The 11,786-nt window shown below is 45.4% G+C and overlaps 1 protein-coding gene across 1 annotated transcript; it reads left to right on the forward strand.

Moving 5' to 3' along the window:
- The first annotated feature begins 6,694 nt into the window (after positions 1–6,694).
- Positions 6,695–9,506, forward strand: nptx1l (neuronal pentraxin 1 like). Its single transcript, XM_053443914.1, has 5 exons — positions 6,695–7,132; positions 7,455–7,662; positions 8,304–8,548; positions 8,646–8,825; positions 9,285–9,506. Exons 1-5 carry the CDS (start codon positions 6,695–6,697, stop codon positions 9,504–9,506), a joined length of 1,293 nt encoding a protein of 430 aa, XP_053299889.1.
- Positions 9,507–11,786: the final 2,280 nt, after the last annotated feature.

Consider the following 11,786-nt stretch of genomic DNA (forward strand, 5'->3'; position numbering starts at 1 on the left):
ATCTGACAATAGCCAGTGAGCTGCTAAATACATGCATTTGAAATTCATATTTAAAAAGCCAATTCGACAACAGTGCAGGGAGTAACTTATTCATATTTAAAAAAAAAAAGGCAAACAGAGCCACAGGAGAAATAAGATTATTAAAGTAATAAAAACAGATCATCTATAAAGTCCATACATGCACACGAGAGCCGAGGCTCTGAGCACGCTGCATAACGAGAAGCCAGTTTGTTTATTCACACACAAATATTGGGTCATAAAGCTTCCCATGAATATGCGAGTGTGTCGCAGATCGCTTGTATTTGACAGCGGACCAGATCCGAGGAATTAAATGATGAATGAGTGAGTCGTGAAAAAGGATCTCAGTAGATTCAGAGATACTGTGTCTGATCATCACTCACTCTGGGCAGCAGGACGGACGGAGGGAAAGTAGAGAACCTCCCTGTGCTCATTGTTCCTCGTCCTCTCCTGCAGCCGGAGAACTCTGTCACATCAGCACACAGAGAAAAAAAAACCCCGATCCCAATGTCAGATGATGCATTATATCAATTTCAGAGAGTTGCTCGGCTCGTGCAGCGGGAACAATAATTAAATCACAACCTTTAATAAAACATAAGGAAAGCAATCACACAGCGTGAAAAACTCCATCTGCAGACCAAGAGGGAAATAAAGAAAAGTGATGAGTAAAAATGTCTTTGTCTTAATTAGCCTCTCTGGGCTATTTCTTCTGCTCCGTGCTGCCTGACATTTTCTGCGCTCTAACCAGACACTGCACTCTTAAGTTCCAGTGACCCCAAAATGGCAGATGGGTTTTTCCTCCACTGGAATGGAGGGAATGGCTGTGGCCTCCTGCACGGAGAAGCAGCTTAATTAGGGTTTTTGTTCATAGACATGATGAAATACCTTCTAGGGATTATGAGACACAGTTTTGTTACACAGAAATGGAAAATGCTCGATTTCCGTGACCTTTTGGTTACTTGAGGCATTCTACAAATATTTTTGACACTGCAGCTGCTCGGCTCGTTCTCTAACTGGTACGATTAAACCAGCAGAGTTTAATGTGAATATCCTGGTACGCATGTGTTCTTCCACAAAGTATTTATCTCCATTGAAATCATGCTCATCTTACACATTAAAAACAGAGTCAACAGCATTTTCAATGTCAACTACAGGTAAATATTTGGATACTAGTCAAAAAATGTCGATAGGGGAGAGCGGGGTAATGTGAGACATCGGGTAATGTGAGATTATCTAGGCAGCGGTACACATTTGTGGTCATGTGACCATTATGTTTTCAAGCCCCTCCCATTCCCCCTTGCCATGAAGGAGAAGTTGTTACCCCGTAGCTGGGGTAAAGTGAGACACAAGATCACTTTTTAAAAAACAATCGTATTTTCACTGCCCTTTGTCCTGAAGACATTCTGATCATTTCCATTTCTAGAAAACATCCTGAGTTAATGGGAAATGTGTACATTTGACTGATATATCATTTTAGCTTGCCTAGAGGGGAGCAAATGTAAAAAAATTCTCACATTACCCCGCTCTCCCCTATTGATGCCAACATAATAATAGAGTTTTTGCAGTAGTAGTTTCAAAAGTTGGCTCTTGATGACAAAAGTCCAAATAAAAACCTGGATCTTGAGAAGTGGACTGTTGGGCCTTGGCAGAGGTTTGAACTCTCCAAGTTTCCTTCTACTTCTCTGTGTTACAGCAGCTTGTTCTCTGTTTATGTTTTGGAGAAGAAGAGACAGATTTCCACTCTGGCAGACAGTAAAGAGTAAAGTGATCAATGGTCAAAGTTAGACACCCAGCTCTAATGTCAAAAATGCTCTTTGGCGCAGACATTCTCAAACTAAGAGGCTTTGGATGCTGTTTTCCTTCAAATGGCTCATACACCACTTTACAGCAGAAGGTGGTGGAAGTCAGGGAGAGAAAGTGAGCCGAGGCAGGACGCCAATATGTGAAATTACAACTATTGATTTCTGGTGCTGGAGAATGCATTTCCACTGTGTTTGAATGCATTATTAAGGAGATGCTGCTCAGCACAACAGGTGGAGAGCGGCCCAGGGGCCCAGCTCTAGCAGAACCCAGACAATGCTGAGCGGAGGATTGTGAAACCGACAGTTGATTGTACGAGGTTAGTATCTCTGGTGTCGCACACGTCTGCCGCAATGACTAGAACAACAAATAATCATTCCATCCAAACCTTATTATTATTTCATGCACTCCACAGCTAACAGCATTATAAATTCAACAGCTGGTGCGGTTTCTTTTTTTCCGTCCTTTAAATCACAGTGTAACACAATAAGCATTGCAGGGTGAACCTGTGGCATCCAGAGGAAAGGAAATATGTTAATTTAAGGGATTGGAACGGCTGCAACACAACAATGTGCTTTGTGTGGAGAAGAAGAGAGGGGAGGAGAGTGGAGGAGAGGGGAGGAGAGGAGAGGAGAGGAGAGGAGGGTAGAGGAGAGGAAAGGAGAGGAGAGGAGAGGAGAGGAAAGGAAAGGAGAGGAGAGGAGAGGAAAGGAAAGGAGAGGAAAGGAGAGGAGAGGAGAGGAGAGGATGGAGGGTCAGACTAGTCGAGGTGATGCAAAGTGGTACAGTTTGTTTCCAAGTAGTGAAGGTTGATCTACTTTAAGCGTACAGCTCTGAGACTTGTTTGTGTAGGAGGCGGTGAATAATGAATTTATAATGACAACCAGACTTAGGACATTTTGCTTCGCTCCTTTGGTCCCACCGGGTAGAAGATGTCTCGACTCATCTGCTTGTGTTTACAGTACAAACACAGAAGGATAAGGGAAATCACAAGAGAATGAAAATATACTTCAGGTGTTTGTCTATTCTGATCATTATTGATAAAAAAATCATTTGAGCTGAAGTTAATAACTTGACAAATGACTTTCAGGAAGGTAATATGCACATAATGAAAGCCCTTTATAAAGAAAGTGAAAAAGCAGGACTTGCACACCTAACTCTCAAAGTGAAAGCTAAGAGCATGACTTCATGTTGCATAACAGATCTAATAACGTTTCAAGGTTTATTTTGTCGGTTTATATATTTTACCCAAGAGCGATGTAGGTAAAATAAATTGTTTTCCACATTCACTGCTCGTGCTGTAAATGTTACTGCTGGATTTTCACAACATTTTATTCCTTCATGGTATCTCTACGTCTTCTTGTTGTTGACCCTCGATCTTTATTTTCCTTCATTGCCTCAATTCTTGTTTTCCTTAAAAACCGCAAACAGATCTTCAGCAGGAACTGTGTTACACAACCCGGGGACAGCTACGTCACCTAAATCCACTTTTTCTTATGATTTCCACGCCTCACTGAGAGATATTGTTTCCTCTGGTACCTGCAAGCTTCATTATAGCTTTTCATAACATCAAAACAATTCACTAAAGCCCTCTCGCTCGCTCTTTTCATTCCTCTTAGATGCTGTTGCATCACTTGTACTAACAATAAATCCCACAAAAGGTTCAGGGGGCAAAGAATAAAGAATAGGGAAATGCTTACAAGTTATGTCACATATTAAAATATTGTTTGCTTTACTTAACGCACTTTAAGCTGCTGCGTCAAGCTGATGTATTCACTTAAAATCAAAAGGCTGTTCCTTTGTGATAGAGTAGAGTTGGAAAAATAATATCATTGACATGTGTGTTGTGTTGTGTTGTGTTGTGTTGTTGAGAGCTTGATTCGCTTTAACACCCTCACATGGACCTTTTGGTGGCTTATGGTCATTCCCACTTATTAATGATATTTGTACAGTAATACAGTGTAGTACACCAGCTCTTATATTTGAGGTCCTTCCTCCTGACGACACTTTACTCCTTCATTGTTTACATCAGGCCTGCAAAAAGTCACCTGCAGCTATAAATCATTTCGCCTCAGGGAAGTACAGATGACAGTAAATATGTCAGGAAAGATCTAATATCCTTTTGTCACATGCAGACTTTGGTCTGTCGCACTCTGTACTTCAATTTTCAAAAGAAATCTATTTTACTTTGAGAGTCGATGTGTTTGCATTACTTATTCAAAATGTTTTCATTTTATTTTCAACATTGACTGAATAAATAAGAGCAGAGTCGGCAACCCCAAAAAAAATAAAGTAATAAAAAAGTCCTTCCTGAATAATAGATAAGGTAAATTGCTTGGGGACAGATTATCATTTTAGAATCTGAATTATTGAGATGATTACTGCAGTGATGTGGAAAAACAAGAGTGGATCGCCACTGCAAGAGAGGGTCTGTGGGAGTAAGGTGGACTGCTGGTGTGGTGGGGACCTGAATTAGTTTACACAGTCACATAATGTGGGTATGAACCCGTTGTACTATCTTCAAATTGAATGTATCATCAAATAAACAAAGGAAACAAAAGAGAAAATGTAAAAGTGATGTAAAAACCCCCCCACAAAATGGCCCCAGACTGCCCCATCACCTCCATCCCCCCCTTCACACCTCTCTCAATTCAGGAGAGAGATGTAAATAAGCTCCTGAAGAAACTGAACCCCCGCAAGGCAGCTGGACCAGACGCTGTCTCCCCCTCTACACTGAGGCACTGTGCGGATCAGCTTTCTCCATTGTTCACGGACATTTTCAACACCTCACTGGCTGAATGTGTTGTACCCGCCTGCCTGAAAACATCCACCATCATCCCCGTTCCCAAGAAGCAGAGGATCACAGGCCTTAATGACTACAGACCAGTCGCCCTGACCTCTGTAGTAATGAAGACCTTCGAGCGACTCGTGCTGACCCACCTCAAAACTATAACCAACCACCTCCTCGACCCGCTGCAGTTTGCCTACAGAGCCAACAGGTCCGTAGACGATGCAGTCAACATGGGACTCCACTTCATCCTCCAGCACCTCGACTCCCCCAGCACCTACGCCAGGATCTTGTTTGTGGACTTCAGCTCCGCATTCAACACCATCTCTCCAGCTCTTCTCCGGGACAAGCTGACCCAGCTGAGCGTGCCTGACCCCACCTGCAGGTGGATCACCAACTTCCTGACCGACAGGAAGCAGCGCGTGAGGCTGGGGAAGCTTGTCTCTGACACCCGGACCATCAGCACTGGAGCCCCTCAAGGTTGTGTGCTCTCTCCTCTCCTCTTCTCCCTCTACACCAACAACTGCACCTCCAGCCATCCCTCTGTCAAACTCCTGAAGTTTGCCGACGACACCACCCTTATTGGATTAATTTCCAATGGGGACGAGGCCGCCTACAGAGAGGAAGTTAACAGCCTGGCTTCCTGGTGCAGCCAGAACCACCTGGAGCTGAACGCTTCAAAAACTGTAGAGATGGTGGCAGACTTCAGGAGGAGCCCAGCCCAAACCGCCCCCCTCACCATGTGCGACTCCCCAGTTAAAACAGTGGAGTCATTCAGATTCCTGGGGACGATCATAGCACAGGACCTGAGGTGGACGGAGAACATCACCTCCATCACCAAGAAGGCCCAGCAGAGGATGTTCTTCCTGCGGCAACTGAGGAAATTCAGCATGCCGCGGAAAGTGATGGTTGAGTTCTACACAGCCATCATTGAGTCCATCCTCACCTCATCCATCACCGTTTGGTTCGCTGCCTCCACTGCCAAGGACAAGGGCAGACTGCAGCGGATCATTCGGTCAGCTGAGAAGGTCATCGGCTGTGACCTGCCGGCTCTCCTAGACCTGTTCCACTCCAGGACCAGAAAGAGAGCAGGCAAGATCATCGCTGATCCTTCCCATCCCGGTCACCACCTGTTCCAGAGACTTCCATCTGGGAAAAGGTTCCGGGCCGTCAGGACTAAAACCTCGCGTCACCTGAACAGCTTTTTCCCCATGGCAGTGGGGCTCACAAACAAGCCCCCCCCATCACACTGACTCTGCTGACCCCCCCCCCCCCCCACCCTCGCACATAATTTATAACACTACATTATTGGCACTACCACCAATCTTTGCACCTTAAAACCGCACAAAACACATTTACTGTATATATTATTTTTTCGATATTGTTGTTTTTTATATTGATGTTTATATTGCTCTATATTGTTGTTTTTATATTGTTGTTTGTAAAGTGCACCAACCACACCAAGGCAATTTCCTGTATGTGAAAATATACAAGGCAATAAAAAGAATTCTGATTCTGATTCTGATTCTGATGTGATCGGAGCTGTCCTTGGTGCTGAATCAGCAGGGACCACAAACTGCTGCAACTTCTGATCTGCCTTGAGTGTGTGTGTGTGTGTGTGTGTGTGTGTGTGTGTGTGTGTGTGTGTGTGTGTGTGTGTGTGTGTGTGTGTGTGTGTGTGTGTGTGTGTTTTTAGTGTGCGCAAAACGGCACCACACCACAGCTGGCTCTCTTGGCACCGCGCCACGCAAGCCAACAAATCCGCGTTTTCCAGATGAATAATACAAAGCGAGAAATGACAAAAAGTCCAGGTGATCAAAGATTTAACGCGCGCGGAGCCTGGAAGCACAATTGGTTTCATCTCTTGAATGTGACGCCGCTTCAGGAGCCGCCTGAACATAACCCCCCCCCCCCCTCCCCCTCCCCCTCCCGCCGTGATGCAGTGGAGCAGCTCTGCGCAGAACCAGGCTCGCTGTATAAAAGCGGCTGCGCTTCCACAGGCGGAGTACAACAAGAGGGCGAGAGCGCGAAGTCACAACGGCTCATCAGCCAAAAACTCAGAAAACACGACCCAGCACAGACGCCACCATGCAGGCCACGCAGCAGGCGATCTGCTGGAGACTTTTCCTGTGTTGCTGCCTGTTTTTGCAGAGTTCCTCTCAAGACTTCGGCGGACAGACGCAGTTCATTTGCACCTCCGTGCCCAAGGATATGGACATATGCGCGGCCACGTTGCAGAACAGCGTGCCGGGAGACGACCTGAAGACCACGGTCATGCAGCTGCGGGAGACGGTTTTGCAGCAGAAGGAGACGATCATGAACCAGAAGGAGACGATCAGGGAACTCACCTCAAAGTTGGCTCGGTGCGAGAGCCAGAGCGGCGCCGAGGACGCGCGGCCCGGGGGCCGGAGGAAAGAACCTGGGAGCAAAAACACAATGGGGGACGTATCGAGGGGCCCCGCGGACACTTTGACGCAACTATCACAGACTTTACAGTCGCTGAAGCAGAGATTAGAGAATCTGGAGGTAGGGCTTCTGCTGCTGCTGCTGCTGAGGACGTGTTCAACTCTTTGGGTTTCTGTGCGCAAAGCTCCGTCAACCAAAACACCTGCTCCTTTGTTGACCAGTGAATAACACTAAAAACAACAATAATCAAATATAATAATTATAATAATAATTAAAATAATAGATGGTTTCAGTTTATGATTTGTAAATACTGAATTAGGAAAGAAAAACAAAAAGGACAGGAGAAAATTAACTTTTCCCTCTTATCCAGCTTATCCAGAATTATAACCACTCACATTCCTTTGTACACTGAGCTAAATCCTCATCTCTCCCCTCCTGACAGCAATTCAGCAGGAGTAACAACTCGGTGCAGGCGAACAGCCTCAAAGACCTGCTGCAGAGTAAAATCGACGACCTGGAGAAGCAGGTGTTGTCCCGGGTGAACAACATCGAGGAGGGCAAACCCGGCCTCCGGAATGAGACCGAGCAGCGTGGGAGAGTGGAGTCCACCCTCACGTCTCTACACCAGAGGATCACAGACCTGGAGAAAGGTGGGTGTGTGTGGAGAGTTGTGGGTTGGGTGTAGTGATGGAAGAGATGCTGGGGGACGATTTCTACCAGTGTGAGAGTCGTAAAGAAGAGGCATCGAGGGCAGAAAATGAAAATACAAAACCTTATCCAATTTGGCTTTTAAGGCTGTAATGACCTTAGCAGATGGATTCATGTTTACTTATCCTCACAAAGCTGAACGTGTCCGGTATATTCTGGAGTTTCCTGCTCAGATTCATGCGGATTAAACCATTTCAAACCTGCAGTGTAAGGCCCATCCCTCCATTTGTGCCGTGAGCCATTTCAGAACTTGTGCGCTCTGGGTTTGGGACACCTCTGATCTCATGCAGCAAACAGCTCGTGTGGTGGTAAAACAGGGAAGTGTGGACGGAGGAAGGAAACGAAAAATAAGAGAGGAAGGTTATCAACGTTACTATTACTCCTGTGATGGATTTAACATGGGAGATTAAAGCAAATCTGGAGCGTCAGGCCTGTGGATTTGTTGTGTAACATGTAATTCCTATGTAAATCCCCTGGATGTGTGCGTTGTGAATGACAAATCATAGGAATATGAGGGGGGGAAATGAGGAGCACACACATGCTGCATTCTGCAAAGTTGCTGAATGTCTTTTCTTCTTCACAGGTCAGAGAGACAACAGGCCTCTGGATAAATTCCAGCTCACGTTCCCTCTGAGAACCAACTACATGTACGCAAAAGTGAAGAAGAGTCTGCCGGAGATGTACGCCCTCACCGTGTGCATGTGGCTCAAGTCCAACGCGTCTCCCGGAGTGGGCACGCCTTTCTCCTATGCAGTTCCAGGTCAAGCCAACGAGCTGGTCCTCATCGAGTGGGGAAACAACCCGATGGAGATACTCATTAATGACAAGGTACGCCTGGAACATGGTGGGAATGATGCCCTGCAGTCATTTTGGTTCACTGTGGCAAATATTAACCTCCAGTCTCTTGTGTTTGAAACCACTCAAGGTTGCAAAGCTGCCGTTTCTCATCAATGACGGGAAGTGGCATCACATCTGCGTGACCTGGACGACTCGTGATGGCGTCTGGGAGGCGTTCCAAGATGGCGTCAAGAGAGGCAGTGGAGAGAACCTGGCTCCGTATCATCCAATCAAACCACAAGGCCTGCTGATCCTCGGTCAAGAGCAGGTAAACATCTGTTTCCAATGGGATCCTCTCTGAAGGACGGAGCTGTCAGCAAAATGACACAGTATAAGATGTATTTTTTCTTACTTTACTCACTTACAAGCCTAAGATAAGGAACTGGCCCTAAGCTATCACTTTGTTGAAGTTAAGAGATCTATGCACGATACTGAAAATTACCCAAGCTGGAGTTATCGTCCCATTGGAATGTGACAAAAAAGAAATTAATTCAGTTCAATTCCATCCTTTACAGTAATTCATATAATATCTTTGATAATGTGATTAGACCTTTAACTGCAACTCATCAAGAATCCCAGTGATTTGACGACGCAAATTTCCTCATTTAATTTAATCAGTCAAAAAGAATCTGGATAATCCAAAGAAGTCATTCCGTTCTTTGCATGAAGCAGCCTCAGGGGAGGAAATCACATCATTCTTGATTAAATCCATTTGTCTGTTCCACAGGACACGCTCGGGGGAGGATTTGACGCCACACAAGCCTTCGTTGGAGACCTGGCAAACTTTCACATCTGGGACCGGAAACTGTCCGTGGGAGAGATTTATAATCTAGCGACTTGCAGCAGCAAAGCGCAAGTGGGCAATGTTTTCGCGTGGATGGAGACGAGCCTTGATATTTACGGAGGGGCCTCCAAGTGGACATTTGAAGCTTGTCGCCAGCTCAACTGAACTCGCGGAGGGGGGAAAAGGAAGATCAATGCAGTCGTCAGAGCCACTGTTTGCCCAGCATCTAATTTGAAAGATCAGGAGACGTGTCAATTAACAGCATCTGGATTCGTTATAGATATTTGAAAGCATCATTTGTGGACACCTTGATAAGATTTTTACCAGATCCTCACGGGCGACGGCTCACTGGAAGAGGACACTTTGGCGCCTGGTGATGCTCGAACGCACACGGGGCCTTTCTTGAGGTTTTGTTTTTGGAAGAGCAGCTGTTGTCTGTCCGGAGAGCGGAGGATGTTCCTCGGAGACAGAAGCAACAGGCCGGGCGTCAGAAGTACAGCAGGAGGTCGTGTGGTGTGGAGCCAGCGGAGGTCACGCGAATCGACAAAAGCGACTTCGAGCGTCTTTTCTGTCCCGACTGCCGAGGATTTTCACTGTGAAAAGGGACAAGGAGGACATCTTTAAAAAAAAAAAAGGAACGTGATCGCCGAGAGGTTTTGAAGTGGACGACCTCGTTTCTCTCTCTCACTCTTCTTTCTCTGCCACCACCTGCTTGACGTGATTTTGTTGTGTAAAGAATGATGATGTATTTATTGCCAACTCTCGAGCCTGAGTGCCTTGGGCTGTTGAAAAAAGAAAAATCTCAGCACATTCATTATGATTTGCAGAGTGTTGGTGTTTTATTTTTTCTGTACATTATTTTTTCAAAAAGAGGTCTTCTTGTAACACTTTGAATGAGGATGGCATTAGTTTGTTTAGTGTAACATGCAATTCATCGATGGCAAAGGCGCATTTGGCAGATGTTCATACTTGGTAATGGTAATGTTCTCTGTACAGTAACAGCATGTCTTAACTTCTGTAAATGCTGCGTCAGCATCTATGATCTTTGCTTTAACCTTCCTACTTTTGGGTTGGGATTTTATACTGTATTGTTATATGCTTAAAGCATGGCAAACACCAAGAGATGAAAAAAGTTCTAGTTTTTGTAATAAATTGTCATACTTGAATCATTAACAAGCGCAAACATATTCATTTATTCCCGGGAGACAGTCAGTTTAAGAGGCGCCTCCCAAAAACTTTCATTTACTAAAGAGGATTTACATCAGATCTTGTTCAGATGTTCTCCTGGGTGTGCTTGTCACGTTTGCCAGTGGACCACAACCATTTGGCAGGATGGTTGGCCCAGTATGGTTTCTGGAAATGGCTTGGTAAAACCCCAAAGAGTTTCAGTTAGTCACAAAAGACAAACACTCACAATTTGAAAGCTGGAACGATGATGGATTGAAGGATTGAATTAATGGTTACAGTAATGGGTGTGGTGAAACCTAAATAATCTCCTGTCCAGTTAACATTCTCCAGTAAGACCAGCCCACAGTCGAATAGCAGATACTCAATAGCCATACTTCACAGAGATGGGACCCATGAGTGCGGCTCAGGAGGCAGATGTAACAGAACAGAATAATAGTCTTTACTGTGGAAATAAAGAGGGATATAACAAACAGGCATTAAGGTAAAATAACTATCAGGATGAGAGAAGGCAGGCAAGGAACAGAGAGCTGGAAAGCTGCGGCAGAGAACAAATGTAAACAAGGGGTTTGAGGAGCAAATGAGGTGCAGCTATGAGCATCCATTACTTTCAACAACTCACTGAAATAAACCTATGTATTTTAAATGTTACAAAACCATAGCAGAACCAAATCTCAGGTGAAGTTCAAGAAAACATTTGCAGGCGTCAACAGAAACACGTCTGATAAGGAGTGAAGACACACACACACAACAATGCACATACACTAACACCACCCACGATATTGTACACACACGGCGATCAAGGTCACTAACCAGACGGTGTTTAGGTCAAACATCTCAATCCATAAGGTTTCCCTGCTAATTAATTATAGCTGCCCTGCCGGCTTCAGACGATGCAGAGTCTGAAGCTGCTCCGTCTGTTGTTGGTCAGGTTGTGTGGGACCAGCGCAGTCGGGTCATGTCTCCCGCAAATTGGTTTCTATCCTCTACATCTGAAGCAGCGGGACGTCTTCACATCAATCGTTTTTTTTTCCCCAGACGCCAGACTAGCTACAGTCATACCAACAGCACAGCCATTACAGGCAGCTACTGGGACACACCTGGGCTTGGATTTCAGACACACGGTGTAATTTCCTCCCGAGAGGCCACTGGAGGCTTCGTTAGGAATCGACTTCCTCACCCTTATCCACCCGACCCTGTTGAACGACAGATCACGTTCTGTCCAAATACTCTTTTCTTCTTGACCTGAATCTTACCCCA

This window comes from Pleuronectes platessa, chromosome 16 (assembly GCF_947347685.1).
Source record: "Pleuronectes platessa chromosome 16, fPlePla1.1, whole genome shotgun sequence".
NCBI lineage: Eukaryota > Metazoa > Chordata > Actinopteri > Pleuronectiformes > Pleuronectidae > Pleuronectes > Pleuronectes platessa.